The 25414-nt window shown below is 37.5% G+C and overlaps 1 protein-coding gene across 2 annotated transcripts; it reads left to right on the forward strand.

Moving 5' to 3' along the window:
* Nucleotides 1–1078: 1078 nt before the first annotated feature.
* On the forward strand, nucleotides 1079–24820 carry LOC133631154 (cathepsin Z). Of its 2 annotated transcripts, XM_062023264.1 has the most exons (7): nucleotides 1079–1222; nucleotides 6447–6610; nucleotides 6679–6858; nucleotides 11141–11291; nucleotides 17533–17698; nucleotides 17958–18042; nucleotides 24611–24820. In XM_062023264.1, the coding sequence occupies exons 1-7, from the start codon at nucleotides 1086–1088 to the stop codon at nucleotides 24763–24765; spliced, it is 1038 nt and encodes a 345-aa protein (XP_061879248.1). In that variant the 5' UTR covers nucleotides 1079–1085; the 3' UTR covers nucleotides 24766–24820. The 2 variants fall into 2 exon arrangements, with proteins under 2 accessions (XP_061879248.1, XP_061879249.1); XM_062023265.1 differs by lacking the exon at nucleotides 24611–24820 and having other exon boundaries at nucleotides 17958–18469.
* Nucleotides 24821–25414: the final 594 nt, after the last annotated feature.

Consider the following 25414-nt stretch of genomic DNA (forward strand, 5'->3'; position numbering starts at 1 on the left):
TCCCGTTAACAGTTAGAGATGCTACCTCAGTAGAAGCATTTAAGTCCCAACTTAAAACTCATTTGTATACTCTAGCCTTTAAATAGACCCCCTTTTTAGACCAGTTGATCTGCCGTTTCTTTTCTTTTCTCCTTTGCCCCCCTCTCCCTTGTGGAGGGGGGGCACAGGTCCGGGAGCCATGGATGAAGTGCTGGCTGTCCAGAGTCGGGACCCGGGGTGGACCGCTCGCCTGTGCATCGGTTGGTCTCCTGCTGGCCCCACTATGGACTGGACTCTCACTATTATGTTAGATCCACTATGGACTGGACTTTCACAGACCCACTCGACATCCATTGCATCAGGTCTCCCCTAAAGGGGGGGGGGGGTCACCCACATCTGCGGTCCTGATGGGTCAAATGCAGAGGACAAATTTCACCACACCTAGTGTGTGTGTGACAACCATTGGTACTTTAACTTTAACTCTCCAAGGTTTCTCATAGTCATTCACATTGACATCCCACTGCGTTGTGAGTTTTTCCTTGCCCTTTTGTGGGCTCTGAACCGAGGATGTGGTCGTGGCTTGTGCAGCCCTTTGAGACACTTGTGATTCGGGGCTATACAAATACACATTGATTGATTGATGTTCTTAAGTAAAAAGTTAAAGTTAAAGTACCAATGATTGTCACACACACACTAGGTGTGGTGAAATGTGTCCTCTGCATTTGATCCATCCCCTAGTTCACCCCCCTGGGAGGTGAGGGGAGCAGTGGGCAGCAGCGGTAGCCACGCCCGGGAATAATTTTTGGTGATTTAACCCCCAATTCCAACCCTTGATGCTGAGTGCCAAGCAGGGAGGTAATGGGTCCCATTTTTATAGTCTTTGGTATGACTCGGCTGGGGTATGTATGACAAATAAACATATTTTCTTTGTTTTTAACACACGTTAAATATCATATATGCCATATAAGTACATTAAAACGCCCAAAAAGTGACTTTTCCGATTTAAGTCTTACAATGTTGTGGCAATGCTCATTTTGGCCACTTGATGGCGCACCCGGTGATCAAGCGTGCTCACGTCACGTGATTGAGCCGCGTCAAGTTCCACCATGGCGGCGTCCTTTGCTGTACCGCTGCGGTGTTGTTGTTGTGTCTTTTTGCTTTTCTTCCCGCACAGAAGCGCTTCTCAGCTCCTGAATGAACCTTGTTACAAACCCATACAAGACGACAGGCCGGACTTTGTCAGGTAAGTTGATTAATGGAACACAACCTTTTGATTTGGACCTTTTTTTTGTGTTCCTTTAAACTTGTCGGAGCACAGTAGAGTACCGTGCTATGTCTCTGGGATCAGCTTATGGGTGAGGGCGGACCTACGTCACTTCCGCCTACAAATCCCCTAGCAACCGGGAATTCGTTGAAAACAAACCAGCTCACAGCGAACACAGCATTGACAGAAAAAGCATTTAACGAGCGTTGTGGCTTGGAAGTCGGCGTTAAATCCTTCATTTACGCATTTTTACTTATTCGCATATCGTGTGAAAAAACGAATATGTATTATTTGCGTCAGACTCGTCTCAGTGAACTTTAAAGCTTCTCAGGCTTAGCTTAGCTTGCTAGTTAGCTTAGCCTGCGCGCTACTAAGAAAGAGACGCGGAAGTTATCAACAACAAGATCAAGTGTTAGTGTATAAAATATTGAGAGATTTTAGGGCTACATGTATTGTTTAAGTACAACTGTTCTTCGCCAGGTGTTCTTTGGCCGCCCTGGCTTACGTTTTCCCGGTGGTGTCCATCTTAACGCTGCCTTTGGTATCCTCTCGTTGTCCGGTTTTCGAAAATAGCTAGCTAGGCTATAGACTATATAGTATATACCGCATGTTATTTTTGTACAACAACAACTTCAGCTGTCGAAGGTTATAAGGTACAAATTCAACAAGTACAACGTTAGCACGGACGGTATAGCCAAGTTGTGGTTAAGAAGGTGGATTTTTGTTCCTTATATTTACCAGAAACGAAGTGATCCGAACACACGACCCGGGACTTTGGGGGACTCCAGTGAGAACCGTCCTCGTTTTCCCGGTGTAAAGCTGCGAGCCATTTGTCTCGTCTCTGTGGGCTTTTATCGCGCTTTGTCAGAGCAAAATACAACCTTTGTTTTCCCTGTTTCCAGTTGTGGTTAGCACAACCAAAAACAACACAGTTTTTCGGCATTTTGGAGGCAGAATGACGGGTTTAACCAGCGTAGGTCGACAGGTTAAAGAGTAATGGCAACGGTTTGTTTTCAACGCCAGTCTCGTTGCTATGTCTCGAAGAACCCGTATGTAGCTCAGTTGCCCGGATGTCGACCCTCACCCATACTGTTGGTAATCTTCAGTGAGGGAGTTCTTACTAAACATTTTTCACGTTTTTCTAAAGCTAAATTGTTAATAGAACGAACCTTATTGTTTTTATTATGAGGGACAAGCGGTAGGAAATGGATGGAAATGAAGTAATGGCTTCATTTGTAATGTGTATTTCAGTGTTTTTCAACCTCCGTGGGATATTGTCTAATTTCACCTATTTGGGTTAAAAATATTTTTTGCAAACCAGTAATTACAGTCTGCAAATGATGTGCTGTCTAGAGCTCGGCAGAGTAACCATGTAATACTCTTCCATATCAGTAGGTGGCAGCAGGTAGCTAATTGCTTTGTAGATGTCGGAAACAGCGGGAGGCAGGGTGCAGGTAAAATTGTGTCTAATGCTTAAACCAAAAATAAACAAAAGGTGAATGCCCCTAAGAAAAGGCATTGAAGCTTAGGGAAGGCTATGCAGAACGCAACTAAAACTGAACTGGCTACAAAGTAAACAAAAACAGAATGCTGGACGACAGCAAAGACTTACTGTGGAGCAAAGACGGCGTCCACAATGTACAACCGAACATGACATGACAATCAACAATGTCCCCATGAAGAATAGAATAAAATAGAAAGTACTTTATTGATCCCTGGGGGAAATTCAGCACCACAGTTCGCTCACAATAGAGCAGTGGTTCTTAACCTTGTTGGAGGTACCGAACCCCACCAGTTTCATATGCGCATTCACCGAACCCTTCTTTAGTGAAAAAATAAAAAATAAATTCAAATTCAAGACAAAGTTATATGTTTTTGGTAACACTTTAGTATGGGGAACATATTCCAAGTAACAAAGACTTAATTTAGAGTTTTTTGGACACTAGGGGAACATATTCTAAGTAACAAAGACTTAATTTAGAGTTATTTGGTTAGGGACCCCGACTTAAACTAGTTGAAAAACGTGTTCGGGTGTTACCATTTAGTGGTCAATTGTACGGAATATGTACTATACTGTGCAATCTACTAATAAAAGTTTCAATCAATCAATCAAAAAAAAGGGTTAGGGTTAGAGGGTTAGGGTTATAATAAGGCCATGCAGAATAAGGCATTAATAAGTACTTAATAATGACTAGTTAAGAGCCAATATGTTACTAATTTGCATGTTAATAAGCAACTAATTAATGGTGAATATGTTCCCCATACTAAAGAGTTACCATGTTTTTTTACTGGTGCACAAAACGAACCGTGTATGAACATCACCTTGTTCAAAGAACATCACCAACACAGTGCATAAACTCACAACAAATTACACACCTGCAAATCAGTGTGACTTCTGCTGTTGCCGTATCCGTAATACGCCGATAGGGAAAAGTTTTTATTTACACGATGAGTCGGGTGTGTCTTGACCTCCGCCGAACCCCTGAGCCTGACTCACCGAACCCCTAGCAGTGTTTCCCACACATTCATTTATTTGTTGCGGCCCGCCACGAAAGAATTAAGGTCGCCGCAAATAAAATAAAAAAATATTTTAAATATATATTTTTTTATTTTATTTTGTCCTGTCCAGCTTCTCAGGCAAATCATATAGTTGATGTAGATGCCCATATCGATATCGGCTGTTCAGATTTACTTTACAAAAGAGAAGTGTAGGATCAAGATTTTTGGAGCTCTTTGTTCAGTGGATCAGATGTTTGATGAAGCTTTGTGTCTATCTACCACCACTACTGTTTTCTGTGTATTTGTTACTGACTGTGGCAGGACACCTCTGCCTCTGTTTCACTTTATGTTGCTGGTAAATAATATGGTTGTAGTAGTAGGCTAAAGTTAAATTATTTAGTATGCACTAATTAGAGGGGCAGAGCTTTAAGAGATATTTTAGCTTTTATATTTTTTGTAAGAACCACAATTAATACATATATTTCAGTGAATAACTTATTGTTCAAATCTGTATATAAATATGTACATAAAGTGTTGTAATTATATTGTAAAATGGATGGATGGACGTTTAAAACAAAACTGTTATTATTAATTAGTAAGTATACATTTTTTGAGCCTTTTCAGAGAAAATCATACCATTGTAGTAAATTATGCAAATTACTCGATGATGTCATGGTGATCACGCCCATAGCCACGCACATAGCCACGCCCCCACCACCACAGGTATCTTGGCAGTTTATGGGAAACACTGCCTAGGGTTCGATCGAACCCAGGTTAAGAACCACTGCAATAGACAATAAATACTATACAACATTATTCACATGTGAATAATATAAATACAGTCTATTATACAGCATTATTCACATGTGAACAATATACACATATTATACATTTAAGTACAGTCAAGTCAAGAAGGAACATATGCATTATACAGTCAAATGTACAAAGATACAAAAATACATATAAGGATAAAAACAACTGAAATATTCTTGATTGCTAAAACAAAGTAGATGTGGGAAATATCGCTCAAAGGAAGACATGAAACTGCAACAGGAAAATACCAAAAAAAGAGAAAAAGCCACCAAAATAGGAGCGCAAGACAGAAACTAAGACACTACACACACAAAAACAGCAAAAAAGTCAAAATAAGTCACGGCGTGATGTGACAGGTGGTGACAGTACACCTACTTTGAGACAAGAGCTATAGTGATGCATGCTTGGTTATGGTTTAAAGTCATATCCAACAATTGCGACAACGACTTTTTACTGTCAACTGAGTTTAGTTTTTTTGATGATTTCTGCTGGTGGTGTGCCTCCGCATTTTTTCAACGCAAAAAATGTGCCTTGGCTCAAAAAAGGTTGAAAAGCACTGATGTGTATTTCCCCTGCTTCCGCCTTTAGAAGTACCCGGATAATGGATAAGCTTACATTCCATTATTGTTTAGTACCATAAAAGTAGATCAGCTAAGGTTCAATTGTTAACAATCTAAAACAGGGGTCACCAACCTTTTTGAAACCAAGAGCTACTTCTTGGGTACTGATTAATGCGAAGGGCTACCAGTTTGATACACACTTCAATAAATTGCCGGAAATAGCCAATTTGCTCAATTTACCTTTAACTCTTATGTTATTATTAATAATTAATGATATTTACACTTAATTGAACGGTTTAAAAGAGGAGAAAACATGAAAAAAATGACAATTAAATTTTGAAACATAGTTTATCTTCAATTTCGACTCTTTAAAATTCAACCGAAAAAAAGAAGACAAAAACTAGCTAATTTGAATCTTTTTGAAAAAATTTAAAAAATAATTTATGGAACATCATTAGTAATTTTTCCTGATTAAGATTAATTTTAGAATTTTGATGACATGTTTTAAATAGGTTAAAATCCAATCTACACTTTGTTAGAATATATAACAAATTGGACCAAGCTATATTTCTAACAAAGACAAATAATTTTTTCTTCTAGATTTTCCAGAACAAAAATTTTAAAAGAAATTCAAAAGACTTTGAAATAAGATTTACATTTGATTCTACAGATTTTCTAGATTTGCCAGAATTTTTTTTTGAATTTTAATCATAATAAGTTTGAAGAAATATTTCACAAATATTCTTTGTCGAAAAAACAGAAGCTAAAATGAAGAATTAAATTAAAATTGATTTATTATTCTTTAGAATTAAAAAAAAAAAAAATTACTTGAACATTGATTTAAATTGTCAGGAAAGAAGAGGAAGGAATTTAAAAGGTAAAAAGGTATATGTGTTTAAAAATCCTAAAATCATTTTTAAGGTTGTATTTTTTCTCTAAAATTGTCTTTCTAAAAGTTATAAGAAGCAAAGTAAAAAAAATGTATGAATTTATTCAAACAAGTGAAGACCAAGTCTTTAAAATATTTTCTTGGATTTTCAAATTCTATTTGAGTTTTGTCTCTCTTAGATTTAAAAATGTCAGGCAAAGCGAGACCAGCTTGCTAGTAAATAAATACAATTTAAAAAATAGAGGCAGCTCACTGGTAAGTGCTGCTATTAGAGCTATTTTTAGAACAGGCCAGCGGGCTACTCATCTGGTCCTTACGGGCTACCTGGTGCCCGCGGGCACCACGTTGGTGACCCCTGATCTAAAATAATGAGATTGTGTACTGTCACAGCACAGGTGCATAAAAAGGCATATTTGAATATAAAATTGTGGTTTTACTGTAGGACGCACCCTCGGCCCCACGAGTACACAAATGTGTCCGATCTTCCTCCGTCGTGGGACTGGAGGAACATTGACGGGAAGAATTACGTGAGCGCCACCAGGAACCAGCACATCCCCCAGTACTGCGGCTCCTGCTGGGCCATGGGGGCGACCAGCGCCCTGGCTGGTAACCATAGCGACACAAAGGGGATCAATCCAAAGATAACACTCTAACTTGTCGCTGTCCTGCCCTAGACCGTATCAACATCATTCGCAAGGGAGCGTGGCCGTTGGCGTACCTGTCGGTACAGAACGTCATCGATTGTGGGGGCGCGGGGTCTTGCTACGGCGGGGACCACATGGGAGTCTACGCATACGCGCACCACCAGGGCGTCCCGGACGAGACCTGCAACAACTACCAAGCCACGAACCAAAGTAAGACATTTACAAACTTTAACAGTACCTAACTTCTTTTTACACTTGCATGACAATACATAATAGTAAAAATGGTTACCGTTATGTCTGCGATTGGGGGTGGGCGATACTGCACATTTCTGTATCAATCCAAAACCAAGTAAATACATTGATTTATCTGTTTTGTGTGAATGTTATTGTTGTTTGATTCCACCTGTCTGGGGACTACAGGTGGAAATTAGCCTTTGGCTGAAACCTGACAGTTTCACAGTGGCCTAGCGGTTAGAGTGTCCGGCTTGAGATCAAACCCCGGCCGAGTCATACCAAAGACTATAAAAATGGGACCCATTACCTCCCTGCTTGGCACTCAGCATCAAGGTTTGGAATTGGGGGTTAAATCACCAAAAATGATTCCCGGGCGCGGCACCGCTGCTGCCCACTACTCCCCTCACCTCCCAGGGGGTGATCAAAGGGGATGGGTCAAATGCAGAGGACAAATTTCACCACACCTAGTGTGTGTGTGACAATCATTGGTACTTTAACTTAACTTATATTTACATATTGCATATATGTTTATTGATATGTGCTGTCCCTATTTTGAATATATCATTTAATTTAATTTAATTATGCCGATATGGATATTGATACTGATACTTTTACTGACATTTTTTCCAAGATGCTTGAAGGATTTTGTTATTTTAATTCCATGATGGCAATTTTAATCAGAACAAAGGATGGGAAATAAATATGTATTTAATTAAAGTACCTTAACAAACTTATTTATAAATAACTACAACAATATAAGACAATGTAACAATATCTACAAAAAATACAATCATTCTCTTATTGAAATAATATAACTAGAGATGTCCGATAATATCGGCCGATAAATGCTTTAAAATGTAATATCGGAAATTATCGGTATCGGTTCGGAAATTATCGGTATCGGTGTCAAAAAGTAAAATGTATGACTTTTTAAAACGCCGCTGTACGGAGTGGTACACGGACGTAGGGAGAAGTACAGAGCGCCAATAAACCTTAAAGGCACTGCCTTAGCGTGCCGGCCCAATCACATAATATCTACGGCTTTTCACACACACAAGTGAATGCAATGCATACTTGGTCAACAGCCATACAGGTCACACTGAGGGTGGCCGTATAAACAACTTTAACACTGTTACAAATATGCGCCACACTGTGAACCCACACCAAACAAGAATGACAAACACATTTCGAGAGAACATCCGCACCGTAACACAACATACACACAACAGAACAAATACCCAGAACCCCTTGCAGCACTAACTCTTCCGGGACGCTACAATATACACCCCCGCTACCCCCTAACCCCCCCACCAACCTCAACCCCGCCCCCCCAACCCCGCCCACCTCAACCTCCTCATGCTCTCTCAGAGAGAGAGAGAGAGAGAGATCAGAAGGCATAAGAAAAAGAAAAAGTATCTCGGCATTTGATTGTTTACATTTGATTATTAGCAATCCGGTGAGGGTGTTAGTTTAGGGTTGTAGCTGCCTGGAGGTGAACTTTTATTTCGGTTTTGAAGGAGGATAGAGATGCCCTTTCTTTTATACCTGTTGGGAGTGCATTCCACATTGATGTGGCATAGAAAGAGAATGAGTTAAGACCTTTGTTACTTCGGAATCTGGGTTTAACGTGGTTAGTGGAGCTCCCCCTGGTGTTGTGGTTATGGCGGTCATTTACGTTAAGGAAGTAGTTTGACATGTACTTCGGTATCAGGGAGGTGTAGTGGATTTTATAGACTAGGCTCAGTGCAAGTTGTTTAACTCTGTCCTCCACCTTGAGCCAGCCCACTTTAGAGAAGTGGGTAGGAGTGAGGTGGGATCTGGGGTGGAGGTCTAGAAGTAACCTGACTAGCTTGTTCTGAGATGTTTGGAGTTTAGATTTGAGGGTTTTGGAGGTGCTAGGGTACCAGGAGGTGCATGCGTAATCGAAAAAGGGTTGAACGAGAGTTCCCGCCAGAATCCTCAAGGTGCTTTTGTTGACCAGAGAGGAAATTCTGTAGAGAAATCTCGTTCGTTGGTTAACCTTTCTGATTACCTTGGTTGCCATTTTATCACAGGAAAGGTTAGCCTCTAGAATGGAACCTAGGTAGGTGACCTCATCTTTCCTGGTGATAACAATGTCACCCACTTTTAAGGTGAAGTCATTGACTTTCTTAAGTTTGATGTGGGACCCAAACAGGATGGATTCTGTTTTACCCAAGTGTATGGATAGCTTGTTGTCAGCGAGCCAGGTGTTTGTCTGGGGAAGCGCGGACTCACGAGACGAAAGTGTTTGCACGGGAGGTTAAACTTGTTGTGCCGTTTGTTGTCATAAGATTGGTAATAAAAGTAAAAAAATAGCGTCAGACTTGGCGATTTCTTCTGGGGGCTACAATATATTATCCATTCATCTTCTACCACTCGTCCCTCTCGGGGTGAGGGGGGGTGCTGGAGCCTATCCCAGCTGCACTGGGGCGGAAGGCGGGGTACACCCTGGACAAGTCGCCACCTCATCGCAGGGCCAACACAGATAGACAGACAACATTCCCAATGGATGGATGGCCAATAAACTATCCCCGGGTGCATGTCTTTGGAGGTGGGAGGAAGCTGGAGTTCCCGGACGGAACCCACATGCAAACTCCACACAGAAAGACCCCATGCCCGGGGGATTGAACCCAGGGCCTTCTTACGGGGAGGCACACGCACTATTTATATTACTTTAATTATATTACTTTAATATGTTTTCAAGTAAATTAAAACACCTTATTTTGAAGGTGTGGCGGTCCTCTGCGCAAAGTGGAATTACATTAAGGGGAAACCCTGTATATTATTTTATACTGTAGCAACCAGCTAGTGTTAAATGTTTTATATCTGTGTGGTTTGGAGTAGAATGTCAATGTTCCTGTTTGCAAACACCCTGTCCGTGCCTGAAAGGTAATTAGCGGAGAATGAGGAAGTGTTGTTTGTATGTGGGGAAGTGCGGATTCACAGAGACAAAAGTGTTTGCACGGGAGGTAAACATCTATGGGTAAAACGTGTGGGAATTGTGCCGTTTGTTATAATAAGACTGGTAATAAGTAGAGATGTTCGATAATATCGGACTGCCGATAGTATCGGCTAGGGATGTCCAATAATGGCTTTTTGCCGATATGCCGATATTGTCCAACTCTTTAATTACCGATACCGATATCAACCGATACCGATATATACAGTCGTGGAATTAACACATTATTATGCCTAATTTGGACAACCAGGTATGGTGAAGATAAGGTACTTTTTAAAAAAATGAATCAAATAAAATAAGATAAATAAATTAAAAACATTTTCTTGAATAAAAAAGAAAGTACAACAATATAAAAACAGTTACATAGAAACTAGTAATGAATGAAAATGAGTAAAATTAACTGTTAAAGGTTAGTACTATTAGTGGACCAGCAGCACGCACAATCATGTGTGCTTACGGACTGTATCCCTTGCAGACTGTATTGATATATATTGATATATAATGTAGGAACCAGAATATTAATAACAGAAAGAAACAACCCTTTTGTGTGAATGAGTGTAAATGGGGGAGGGAGGTTTTTTGGGTTGGTGCACTAATTGTAAGTGTATCTTGTGTTTTTTATGTGGATTTAATAAATAAAAACAAAACAAACAAAAAAAAAACGATACTGATAATAAAAAAAACGATACCGATAATTTCCGATATTACATTTTAACGCATTTATCGGCCGATAATATCGGCAGACCGATATTATCGGACATCTGTAGTTTTGAGGCATGTTAAAAAAAAATAATGCACTTTGTGACTTCCATAATAAATATGGCAGTGCCATGTTGGCATTTTTTTCCATAACTTGAGTTGATTTATTTTGGAAAACCTTGTTACATTGTTTAATGCATCCAGCGGGGCATCACAACAAAATTAGGCATAATAATGTGTTAATTCCACAACTGTATATATCGGTATCGGTTGATATCGGTATCGGTAATTAAGAGTTGGACAATATCGGATGTCGGCAAAAAAGCCATTATCGGACATCTCTAGTAATAAGAGTTAAAAATAGAGTCAGACTTTGTGTGATGTCTTCTGGGGGCTACAATATTACTTTAATTTGTTTTCAAGTACAAAATAAAACCCTTTATTTTCAAGGTGTGGCGGTAATAAAAAATGCCGTAGTGGCGCACCACATTCAATTACATGAAGGAGAAACCCTGTGTTTGTTACACGACAGACAAACTTCAACAGTAGTGTGTTCCGTGTTTTCATTGTTTCCACCAGAATGCGAGCTGTTCAACCAGTGCGGCACGTGCGTCTCCTTCGAGTCGTGCGGCGTGGTCAGGAACTACACCGTGTGGAAAGTCGGGGACTACGGCAAAGTGTCTGGGAGAGACCGCATGAAGGCTGAGATATACTCCAATGGACCCATCAGGTAAAAGTCACAGAGACACTAGCGGAGCAGCTGCATTAGTCTGTAAATACTGTAATGTCTAATTGCAGTACTTATAGTGGACCACTTTTGCAGTGGAAACGCATATACTTGCATACTAAACTGAACCAAAGGAAACTGCTTGGTGAAACGTGGCTCAAGAAAGATTTCTACTTTATATTTTCATACTTTTTATTTTTAATTGAATGTTCATGTTTTTCTGGATTTTATCCTCCTTAAGGACATTGCAGAGAAATGCTCACGTCACTTGTTCTTGTCATTACCACTAACTGCCAGAGGGGGGAAACATCCATCCATTCATTTTCTACCACTTGTCCCTCCAGGGCAGGGGTCACCAACCTTTTTGAAACCAAGAGCTACTTCTTGGGTAGTGATTAATGCGAAGGGCTACCAGTTTGATACACACTTCAATAAATTGCCAGAAATAGCCAATTTGCTCAATTGACATTTAACTCTTATGTTATTATTAATAATTAATGATATTTACACTTAATTGAACGGTTTAAAAGAGGAGAAAACCCGAAAAAAATGACAATTAAATTTTGAAACATAGTTTATCTTCAATTTCGACTCTTTAAAATTCAAAATTCAACCGAAAAAAAGAAGAGAAAAACTAGCTAATTCGAATCTTTTTGAAAAAAATTTAAAAAAGAATTTATGGAACATCATTAGTAATTTTTCCTGATTAAGATTAATTTTAGAATTTTGATGACATGTTTTAAATAGGTTAAAATCCAATCTACACTTTGTTAGAATATATAACAAATTGGACCAAGCTATATTTCTAACAAAGACAAATCATTATTTCTTCTAGATTTTCCGGAACAAAATTTTTAAAAGAAATTCAAAAGACTTTGAAATAAGATTTAAATTTGATTCTACAGATTTTCTAGATTTGCCAGAATAATTTTTTTGAATTTCAATCATAATAAGTTTGAAGAAATATTTCACAAATATTCTTCGTCGAAAAAACAGAAGCTAAAATGAAGAATTAAATTAAAATGTATTTATTATTCTTTACAATAAAAAAAATGTTTACTTGAACATTGATTTAAATTGTCAGGAAAGAAGAGGAAGGAATTTAAAAGGTAAAAAGGTATATGTGTTTAAAAATCCTAAAATCCTTTTTAAGGTTGTATTTTTTCTCTAAAATTGTCTTTCTGAAAGTTATAAGAAGCAAAGTAAAAAAATTAATGAATTTATTTAAACAAGTGAAGACCAAGTCTTTAAAACATTTTCTTGGATTTTCAAATTCTATTTGAGTTTTGTCTCTCTTAGAATTAAAAATGTCGGGCAAAGCGAGACCAGCTTGCTAGTAAATAAATACAATTTAAAAAATCGAGGCAGCTCACTGATAAGTGCTGCTATTTGAGCTATTTTTAGAACAGGCCAGCGGGCTACTCATCTGGTCCTTACGGGCTACCTGGTGCCCGCGGGCACCGCGTTGGTGACCCCTGCTCTAGGGGTAGTGTCTTATAATTGTGGACGTTTGCGTGAGATAACGTCTTATCCCGAACCGCTGCTGAGAAACGGGTGAATATTTGTTAAAACGTGCACCCTGTTATTATCCATCCATCCATTTTCTACTGCTTGTCCCTGTTATTATTTGCATGACAAATACACCACATACTTAAAATGTCTCACAACATAATGTGCTCTATAAAAACACCCTCCTAATTGTATTTGGCTGAATTACCACAAAATTTGATATGGCTCTGTAGGGGACTGACAAGCACATGTGTGTAAATTCCCGCCTTCCGCCCATGTGCAGCTGAGGTAGGCTCCAGCAACCCCCGCGACCCCGAATGGGACAAGCGGTAGAAAATGGATGGATGGATGGATGGTTAAAAAAGAAGGCCGCCATCGGGCGAAACGGGGGCAGGATTTAATTGTCTATAAACCATTAATAATTTGGTCTAATAAATATTAAACATTGAAGATGTCACATGTACACTTTGTGCTTTGAATTTTGCGACTTCACTATTTTGCAGTTTATCAAAAATATATTCATAAACAATCATATCACGGTTCCTCTCTGTTTTGCATTTGACTAGGCCAGGGGTCGGCAACCCGCGGCTCTAGAGCCGCATGCGGCTCTTTAGCGCCGCCCTAGTGGCTCTCTGGAGCTTTTTTAAAAATGTATGAAAAATGGAAAAAGATGAGGGAAAAAAAATAAGTTTTTGTTTTAATATGGTTTCCGTAGGGGGAAAAACAGGACGCAAACCTCCCTAATTGTTATAAAGTACACTGTTTATATTAAACATGCTTCACTGGGAGGAGGCCCCGCGGCAGGCCAAGGACCAGATGGGGGGATTACATCTCCTCTCTGGCCTGGGAACGCTTCGGGATTCCCCAGGAGGAAGTCGCAAATGTTGCTCTGGAGAGGGAAGTCTGGGGGTCTTTGCTGGAGCTGTTGTCCCTGCGACCCGATTCCGGATAAGCGGTTGAAGATGGATGGATGCTTCACTGATTTGAGTATTTGGCGAGCGCCGTTTTGTCCTACTAATTTTGGCGGTACTTGAACTCACCTTAGTTTGTTTACAAGTATAACTTTCTCCGACTTTCTAGGACGTGTTTTATGCCACTTCTTTTTCTGTCTCATTTTGTCCACCAAACTTTTAACGTTGTGCGTGAATGCACAAAGGTGAGTTTTGTTGATGTTATTGACTTGTGTGGAGTGCTAATCAGACATATTTGGTCACTGCATGACTGCAAGCTAATCGATGCTAACATGCTATTTAGGCTAGCTATATGTACATATTGCAGCATTATGCCTCATTTGTAGCTATATTTGAGCTCATTTAGTTTCCTTTAAGTCATCTTAATTCAATTTATAACTCATGACACACTATCTGTATGTAATATGGCTTCTAATTTGTTGCGGCTCCAGACAGATTTGTTTTTGTATTTTTGCTCCAATATGGCTCTTTCAACATTTTGGGTTGCCGACCCCTGGACTAGGCCTATTATTAAGTCAAAGTTAAAGTACCACTGATAGTCACACACACACTAGGTGTGGTGAAATTACCCTCTGCATTTGACCAATCCCCATGGTCACCCCCTGGGAGGTGAGGGAAGCAGTGAGCAGCAACGGTGGCCGCGCTCGGGAATCATTTTGGTGATTTAACCCCCAATTCCAACCCTTGATGCTGAGTGCCAACCAGGGAGGTAATGGGTCCCATTTTTAAAGTCTTTGGTATGACTCGGCCGGGGTTTGAACTCACGACCTACCAGTCTCAGGGCGGACACTATTAGTCACAAATATTTATATTTAAGCAGATTATGTATTTTGGGCCTAAATTAAGCATGTGTAAAAGTAAAATGGATAAATGTACCAAAAAAAACCAAATCTGAAGCTACTGTACTATATTGCACAGCATATTATCATAATCATGGAACAGGTTGCAATATTTTCACTTTTTTAGCAGTTGTGTTTAAGAACTGTGTATGAAAGGTGTACCTGCACTTGTCACTTTCAAAAAACAAACAAAATGATGGCTAGTTGAGCAACAATCGTGTTCCCAAGTTTAGTTTTTACTCATTTTTACTAATTGTTTTTTATCTAGTCCGCACTTTGTCTGTGTTATTACTATTATCATTATTATCGACTCATTCTATTTTTTATTTTCCCATTTTAATGATGTTGGATCTGTGTTGTTGTTGTTGTTGGGGACAAGTGTTGTAAATTAGCTTTGGCTACAAACACTATGATGCATACATCGGATAACTGTTTCAGATGTCTATGTTTTTGTATCTGTCCCTATTTCAAATAAACCTCTATAATAATAATAATAATAATATTTCTCGGGTTTTATATGTGTGCCAGTATAAAGTATGTCTGACTTTTAATTATTATATCTACTATATTGGGTGGAATGAGTGTTACCGTCACTTTAGGGGTGCTATTTCATGTTTAGAAGGCTCTAATAATGTTTAAAAAATTTTTTTTTTAGAAGGACATGAACAGGTTTTTTTATGCTTCAACTATGAAAATATTCAATTATAAATAAGAATTTCTATTTTGCGGGAAAGGGCTTTTTGCCAATTAATCGCAAAAATCGAGGGGCAACTTATTGGGAGCGTCACTTACATTTTAAAGGCTTAAAAATATTGTTCAATATTAGGGATGTCCGATAATATCGGCAGGCCGATATTATCGGACGATAAATGCGTTAAAATGTAATATCGGAGATTATCGGTATCGTTTTTTTTATTATCTGTATCAGGTTTTTTATTTTTATTTTTTTTTAATTTTTATTAAATCCACATAAAAAACACAAGATACACTTACAATTAGTGCACCAACCCAAAAAACCTCCCTCCCCCCATTTACACTCATTCACACAAAAAGGTTGTTTCTTTCTGTTATCAATATTCTGGTTCCTACATTATATATCAATATATATCAATACAGTCTGCAAGGGATACAGTCCGTAAGCACACATGATTGTGCGTGCTGCTGGTCCACTAATAGTACTAACCTTTAACAGTTAATTTTACTCATTTTCATTAATTACTAGTTTCTATGTAACTGTTTTTATATTGTTTTACTTTCTTTTTTATTCAAGAAAATGTTTTTAATTTAGTTATCTTATTTTATTATTATTTTTAAAAAAGTACCTTATCTTCACCATACCTGGTTGTCCAAATTAGGCATAATAATGTGTTAATTCCACGACTGCATATATCGGTTGATATCGGTATCGGTTGATATCGGTATCGGTAATTAAAGAGTTGGACAATATCGGAATATCGGATATCGGCAAAAAGCCATTATCGGACATCCCTATTCAATATCATCCCATTTTTTTGTATATTAAAACAAATGAGACAAGATTATCCACACTGCAAAAACTGAAATCTAAGTAAGACTAAATATCTCAAATAAGGGTGATATTTGCTTATTTTCTGTCTGATAAGATAATTCTTCTCACTAAGCAGATTTTATGTTATAGTGTTTTACTTGTTTTAAGTGTTTTGGTCCTTAATGATCTCAGTAAGATATTACAGCTTGTTGCTGAGATTTGATTACCTATATTGAGTAAAACATGCTTGAAACTAGAATATCAACTGTTGCAAAGCTGTGTCATCAACACTCACAAGTAGGGATGTCCGATATTGGCTTTTTGCCGATATCCGATATGCCGATATTGTCCAACTGTTTAATTACCGATACCGATATCAACCGATACCGATATCAACCGACATATACAGTCGTGGAATTAACACATTATTATGCCTAATTTGGACAACCAGGTATGGTGAAGATAAGGTACTTTTTTTTAAAAATGAATCAAATAAAATAAGATAAATAAATTAAAAACATCTTCTTGAATAAAAAAGAAAGTAAAGCAATATAAAAACAGTTACATAGAAAATAGTAATGAATGAAAATTTGTAAAATTAACTGTTAAAGGTTAGTATTATTAGTGGACCAGCAGCACGCACAATCATGTGTGCTTACGGACTGTATCCCTTGCAGACTGTATTGATATATATTGATATATAATGTAGGAAGCAGAATATTAATAACAGAAAGAAACAACCCTTTTGTGTGAATGAGTGTAAATGGGGGAGGGAGGTTTTTTTGGGTTGGTGCACTAATTGTAAGTGTATCTTGTGTTTTTTATGTGGATTTAATAAAATAAAAAAAATTAAAAAAAAACACGATACTGATAATACAAAAACTAATACCGATAATTTCCGATATTACATTTTAACGCATTTATCGGCCGATAATATCGGCAGACCGATATTATCGGACATCTCTACTCACAAGTATAAAACTACTTTTTTATAGTAATAATTTCTTATTTCAAGCATGTGAAAAAAAATCATGACTTTGACACAATTGTGTCTCATATTAAAACAGATGACAGCCAAATGGACTTTGCTGTTTCATTTTCAATGAAACAATGGAACATACGTACTCATATAGTAGTACAGTTGTTATTAGTGAGAATATACTTATTTTGAGGTATTTTTGGGTTCATTGAGATTAGCTAATTTGACTTGTTTCGGAAAGTCTTGACAAGCCAAATTTTCTTGTTCTATTGGCAGATCATTTTGCTTAGTTCAAATAAAATACCCCTCATTTTTGTATTTTTTTTTTCTTTTTGAACACTGACTTTTTTTGCAGTGCAAACACATTAAATGTCAGTTATTAGGAGTGTGTGTAGTTGTGACAGATTTGTACACCTTCTTACTGGCGTGTCTTCTTCAGTTGCGCCCTGATGGCCACCCGGGGACTGGAGGGCTACGCAGGGGGCGTCTTCTCAGAGTTTCACCCCCTCTCGCTGCCCAATCACATAATATCAGTGGCCGGCTGGGGCATGGCGGAGGACGGCACCGAGTTTTGGGTGGTCAGGAACTCCTGGGGAGAGTTTTGGGTAGGCTTCACACACACACATAAACACTGTGGTCATCATCCAACTTTTAAATAGTGTCAAGTTTCAAGTAACATTTTAGCATTGTTAAAAGTATGAATGTGAATAGTGCAATCAAAGATAGAATGAAACTTCATTTTTTACTTGTCATTAGCATCACTTGACACCATTGTGAAGGCATAGATACATGTAAAAAGATCGAGAAAAACCACATACAGTTCAGTCTTCAGTTGATACATTCTTGTCTGGGTTTGTTTTCCAGGGAGAACATGGCTGGGCCAGAATAGTCACCAGTGCCTATAAGGGAGGAAAAGGCAACTGGTTCAACCTGGGTATTGAGAAACATTGTGCGTATGGGGATCCCATTGTTACATAGATTTGTTTTACTAACAGCTCTATATTTGACTTTTAACAACCCGCATTGTCACAACAATGTAATACTGTCTTTTTGCCTGATTTATTTTCTTTACTTTCTCTCTTTTGGCAAACAGAAAACCCATCTTTACCGACACAAATCCACTTTCAGCCTCTTTTAAACGCGAGTGTGAACGGTTTTGATTGATTGATTGAAACTTTTATTAGTAGATTGCACAGTACAGTACATATTCCGTGCAATTGACCACTAAATGGTAACACCCGAATACGTTTTTCAACTTGTTTAAGTCGGGGTCCACCTTAATCAATTCATGGTACAAATATATACTATCAGCATAATACAGTCATCACACAAGTTAATCATCAGAGTATATACATTGAATTATTTACAATCCGGAGGTGGGATGTGGAGGGGGTTGGGGCGGGGGTGGTTAGGTTGGGTTGCTATCAAAGTTTCGTTGTACTTGTGCAATGACAATAAAGACCTATCTATCTATTTATCTATCTATCAGCACTTCAGTCATCAACAATTATATCATCTGAGAAATGGACATTGGAACAGTGTAGGTCTGTCTTGGTAGGATACGTACAGCGAGCGGTGAACATAGTGAGCTCAGAAAGCATAAGAACAAGTATCTACATTTGATTATTTACATTTGATTATTTTTAATCCGGGAAGGTAAGATGTGGAAGGAAGTTTGCTAGTTTACAGGTTGTAGTTGCCTGCAGGTGTTCTTTTAGTGCGGTTTTGAAGGAGGATAGAGATGCATTGTCTTTTACACCTGTTGGGAGTTGGGTACACTTTTTTAAAGTGTACCCAAAGTCTCTTGTAAATACTGTAACTTAATGTTGTCACTTCACGATGAACCCAACAAAAAGCATAGTTGTTTTTAGAGATGTCCGATAATATCGGTCTGCCGATATTATCGGCCGATAAATGCGTTAAAATGTAATATCTGTGTGTAATATATGTACCTGTATATGTACATACTGTACATATACAGGTACATATGCACACATACACTCATGCACATAATCACGTTTCATCAAACATATATTAACGTTGTTGCCCTAGGGTAAACTGGGTATAACACATGGCACACTGACAAAGCTTAACCTATTGTTAGTATAACAATCTACAAGGTTAGTGTAGGTTGCTTCTCTTTCTTCCCCTCCATTTTTCTGCATTCTTTCGTATCTCAAGTTATCATTACGTATATGTATTGTTGCATTTGAACAATTGTATTGTTGATAATAAAGGTAAAGTATTGGTATTGTTTATTATCAATAGCACTATTTCTATTGGTATTCATATTGCTCCATTTTTAGTGTAATAATGCTCATTGTCATTTCTGTATTATTTTTTTATTTTCGCTAACTGCTTATTTGCTATTACTTTTACCATCATATTTGTACATGTCGTATTTGCTGATGTTGCTCTGTTGTTGTTGTTGTTGTTTTTGTCTCTCTGTCTAATCCCCCTCTTGTCCCCACAATTCTCCCCTCTGTCTTCTTTTTTCTCTCTTTCTATCCCCTCCTGCTCCGGCCCGGCTGCACCAAATGATTATATAAATACATTTAATAAAGTCAAAATACAAGTAAGGCAACAACAGAAGTATCCTACACTTCTCTTTTGTAAAGTAAATCTGAACAGCCGATATGGGCATCTACATCTGCTATATGATTTGCCCGAGAAGCTGGGCAGGACATTATAAAAAAAAAAGTAATATCGGAAATTATCGGTATCGGTTTTTTTATTATCAGTATCGTTTTTTTTGTTTTTGTTTTTTTATTAAATCCACATAAAAAACACAAGATACACTTACAATTAGTGCACCAACCCAAAAAACCTCCCTCCCCCATTTACACTCATTCACACAAAAGGGTTGTTTCTTTCTGTTATTAATATTCTGCTTCCTACATTATATATCAATATATATCAATACAGTCTGCAAGGGATACAGTCCGTAAGCACACATGATTGTGCGTGCTGCTGCTCCACTAATAGTACTAACCTTTAACAGTTAATTTTACAAATTTTCATTAATTACTAGTTTCTATGTAACTGTTTTTATATTGTTTTACTTTCTTTTTTATTCAAGAAAATATTTTTAATTTATTTATCTTATTTTATTTGATTCATTTTTAAAAAAAGTACCTTATCTTCACCATACCTGGTTGTCCAAATTAGGCATAATAATGTGTTAATTCCACGACTGTATATATCGGTTGATATCGGTATCGGTAATTAAAGAGTTGGACAATATCGGCATATCGGATATCGGCAAAAAGCCATTATCGGACATCCCTAGTGGTTTTGTATTAGCAGACATACTAACACACCACATGACAGATTGAAATAAACACACTAATGTTGCAGTGTTCCATGAAAAAAACTCTTTGGGAATGTAATCACTGTAAAAACGTCAACCAAGATGATACTTTTGTTTCCTGTGGCAAGTCCCAAGGTTTGGAGCGATCCCTTGACCTGTAGCACACAAAAGTAACGGAATGTTCTTCAACACCAGCAAAGAAATGTAAGCAGCAGAATACTTGAAAACGTTATCTCAAGCAGCGGTCAAACATTGATAAGAGTCATAGATTGTGAGCGTACCAAGATGCTCTTCTCATATGCTTTAAAACCAAGAGCTGGCAGCCACACAACAGCTAAGCACACAATCGCACACAAGCTAGACATACGTAATAAGTGTCCTTAATTGAACAATACTGCAGTCTTAAACAGAACTTTTGTCAATATAAACAAGTATCAAATAATTATAGAATCAGAATTGTTTTTATTGCCATTGTTTGAGAACGTGTTCACAAACTAGGTATTTTTCTTGGTGCAAACGTGCAACATAAAACACAGAATAGGTAATAAAAAGAGCTGTAACTGAGCTATCAGATCTTGTTATTGTTATAGTCGCATATTACTTACACATACAAAGTGTCCGAGGCAGAAGTGTATTGGATCCAGTAGCAAAAGTGTCCGCATCATTCCATTTTCTGTGTCATGTAGTTACCTTCATGAATTATTGGGGCCACTCGGGTTGCCAAAAACCAATCAGCACTCCATTTTAAAGTACCAGTAGTGTGTAAACACAAGTTGACTTTATATGCTGAATTGTGTTTCATTGTATCCATCAAATCATATCCAATTGTGTTTACGTTCCGCAAACACCGTTTAAACATCACAAAATGCCACAAATTCAGTCAGCCATTTTGAATATTGCACTCTGAATTAGGGATGTCCGATAATATCGGACTGCCAATATTATTGGCCGATAAATGCTTTAAAATATAATATCGGAAATTATCTGTATCGGTTTCAAAATGATTGGTATCGGTTTCAAAAAGTTAAATTTATGACTTCTTAAAACGCCGCTGTGTACACGGACGTAGGGAGAAGTACAGAGCTTTGCTTGCCGGCCCAGTCACATAATATCTACGGCTTTTCACACACACACACAAGGGAATGCAAAGCACACTTGGTCAACAGCCATACAGGTCACACTGAGGGTGGGCGTATAAACAACTTTAATACTGTTACAAATATGCGCCACACTGTGAACCCACACCAAACAAGAATGACAAACACATTTCGGGAGAACATCCGCACCGTAACACAACATAAACACAACAGAACAAATACACAGAACCCCTTGCAGCACTAACTCTTCCAGGACGCTACAATATACACCCCCCCGCTACCCTCTACCCCTACCCCCAACCCCGCCCACCTCAACCTTCTCATGCTCTCTCCCAAATTCCAAGCTGCTGTTTTGAGGCATGTTTAAAAAAAAAATGCACTTAGTGACTTCAATAATAAATATGGCAGTGCCATGTTGGCATTTTTTACCATAAATTACATAATAACACTTTTATTTGATTTATTATTGAACTTGATGCAAGTTATAACACTTTTTGATTTATTATTGAACTTAATGCAAGTTATAACACTTTTATTTGATTTATTATTGAACTTGATGCAAGTTATAACACTTATTTTGATTTATTATTGAACTTGATGCAAGTTATAACACTTTTTTTTGATGCAAGTTATAACACTTTTATTTGATTTATTATTGAACTTGATGCAAGTTATAACACTTATTTTGATTTATTATTGAACTTGATGCAAGTTATAACACATTTTTTTATTCATTATTGAACTTGATGCAAGTTATAACACTTTTTTTTATTTATTATTGAACTTGATGCAAGTTATAACACTTATTTTGATTTATTATTGAACTTGATGCAAGTTATAACACTTTTTTGATTTATTATTGAACTTGATGCAAGTTATAACACATTTTTTTATTCATTATTGAACTTGATGCAAGTTATAACACTTTTTTTTATTCATTATTGAACTTGATGCAAGTTATAACACTTTTTTTTTATTTATTATTGAACTTGATGCAAGTTATAACACTTATTTTGATTTATTATTGAACTTGATGCAAGTTATAACACTTTTTTGATTTATTATTGAACTTGATGCAAGTTATAACACTTTTATTTGATTTATCACATTTGTGGGGTCAATTAAACGCTCAAAATGGCCAGAAAAAGAGAACTTTCATCTGAAACTCGACAGTCTATTCTTGTTCTTAGAAATGAAGGCTATTCCACAAAATTGTTTGGGTGACCCCAAACTTTTGAACGGTAGTGTATATTTCATTCGTATCCTATTTTAATACCCCCCAATATCCGGCGCACACATTAATTTATTCACTTTTTTGTTCAATTAATTTTCTTCGGCCTTCCTATTATTGTTCTTCAGCTATTTATTTTAATTTTAAACTTATCTTCACCATGTATGGTGAAGATAAGGTACTTTTTTAAAAATAATAATAAAATAAGATAACTAAATTAAAAACATTTTCTTGAATAAAAAAGAAAGTAAAACAATATAAAAACAGTTACATAGAAACTAGTAATTAATGAAAATTAGTAAAATTAACTGTTAAAGGTTAGTACTATTAGTGGAGCAGCAGCACGCACAATCATGTGTGCTTACGGACTGTATCCCTTGCAGACTGTATTGATATATATTGATATATCATGTAGGAAGCAGAATATTAATAACAGAAAGAAACAACCCTTTTGTGTGAATGAGTGTAAATGGGGGAGGGAGGTTTTTTGGGTTGGTGCACTAATTGTAAGTGTATCTCGTGTTTTTTATGTGGATTTAATAAAAAAAATTTTAAAAAAACAAACAAAAAAAAAACAAAACGATACAGATAATAATAAAAAACCTGATACCGATAATTTCCGATATTACATTTTAACGCATTTATCGGCCGATAATATCGGACATCCCTAGTAATTTACATTTATTTATATAGCGGATTTCACAGACAGAATCACAAAGTGATTTACAGTGTATAGAAAATGAAAGCATAGTTAAAAAAAAAAAATCTAAGAATAGAATTGAAAAAAAAAAAAAAATTAAAGTGAAATTTCCTCCCGTTCCTCGCGCCCCACCTGTCATGTCTCTATTCCCCACCAGTGGGGCGCGCCACTGGTGGCCCACGTTTGTGGGGTCAATTAAACGCTCAAAATGGCCCGAAAAAGAGAACTTTCATCTGAAACTCGACAGTCTATTCTTGTTCTTAGAAATGAAGGCTATTCCACTAAATTGTTTTATTTGTATAGTATGTATATATTATTATTGTTGTAAATACAAATCTTCTCCAATTCTTTGTGCGTGTATATTTTGTTGTGATGGCTGATTGTGGACAGTGCATGCATTTCTATGTTCTTTAAATGTTCAACAATATCTAGTTCTGTGATATACTTTGTTACATTTTTGTAGTGTCCCTGACAATGAAGGAGAAACAATCATGAGACGCAAAAGCGTCGCGAAGGCTTCCAAAGTGCCGGAGCGGACAACCTCTGACCTCATAGCTACCCCTAGAGGGGAAAAAGAGCTTTTTTGTATTAAAACAGTTACGGCCAACCCTAATAACTCCAAATAAGACCTATTAGATTACGAGTACTCATCAATCAAACGTACAGTAGGCTACATGTTGCATATGAACATTAGAGTTATACAATGAACGCAGTCTAATGAATGAATGAGTGTGTGTGTGTGTGTGTGTGTGTGTGTGTGTGTGTGTGCGTGCGCGTTACAGTAGAGACATTGTCAGTGCACAGGACCGAATATATACCATGTTTGTCACGGCCCGGGCGCATGCCATCTATGAGCCCCGCGGAGCGCATCTCGGGACACGCCCACAGCAGCTCATCTCCTGCACGCGTCACTCCGGCGGCAGCAAGCAGATGCAATCAATCTGCACTCAGCTTTCTGGGCTTTTTAAGCCAGTGCAAAACCTGCGTTCGGGGCCAGAACGTAATCATCTGTTCCCGTACAGTCAGCCACGTCAAGCTTCACACGCACTCTTTGCTCTCTGTGTTTTCTTCCCCGTGTTGTTGGTCGTCTCGTGTCCTCCTTGTCGCTCCAACTGCAGACCTCCGTTCCGGCGTTGACGAGCTGTGTGTCTCGTCATTCCTTGTTTTTCTGCTTCCCAGACTGCCTCTTGGATCTCAACCTCCAGCTTAGACACGGACCTCCTACGCACCGCTATACCCCTGAATTCCTGCTTGTTTCACGGATCTATGAGCCTGCCCTGCCCCCTTTTGGACTTGCCTCTCACTCAACATTTACGGTAACACTCAACAGTTAATTCGTACACATAGACGCACACACCATACACTCTATTGGATTTTGTCACACTCCATACCATTCTCTAGTTTAATAAGATTATTGTTTTGTTATTATATAAATAAATATATATATATATATATATATATATATATATATATATATATATATATATATATATATATATATATATATATATATATATATATATATATATATATATATATATATATATATACACTACCGTTCAAAAGTTTGGGGTCACATTGAAATGTCCTTATTTTTGAAGGAAAAGCACTGTACTTTTCAATGAAGATAACTTTAAACTAGTCTTAACTTGAAAGAAATACACTCTATACATTGCTAATGTGGTAAATGACTATTCTAGCTGCAAATGTCTGGTTTTTGGTGCAATATCTACATAGGTGTATAGAGGCTGTGGATAATGCATATGTTTTTTTTGTTTTTTTTTAAATGATCCATGAATGCTTTATTGTTAAAAAATGAAATTGTTATGGAGAGAAGTCTGGTCTCTATTCTCAAATATTTGACAATAAATTACAAAATACCTATTCTGTGCTTGGTGGTACCTTTGAGTTCAGTGTATATGTCATTAAGGAACTTGGGACTGACCAGCGTTTTACATCCCACTTGGAAGAACATCTGGTCAA

This window comes from Entelurus aequoreus, linkage group LG16 (genome assembly GCF_033978785.1).
Source record: "Entelurus aequoreus isolate RoL-2023_Sb linkage group LG16, RoL_Eaeq_v1.1, whole genome shotgun sequence".
NCBI lineage: Eukaryota > Metazoa > Chordata > Actinopteri > Syngnathiformes > Syngnathidae > Entelurus > Entelurus aequoreus.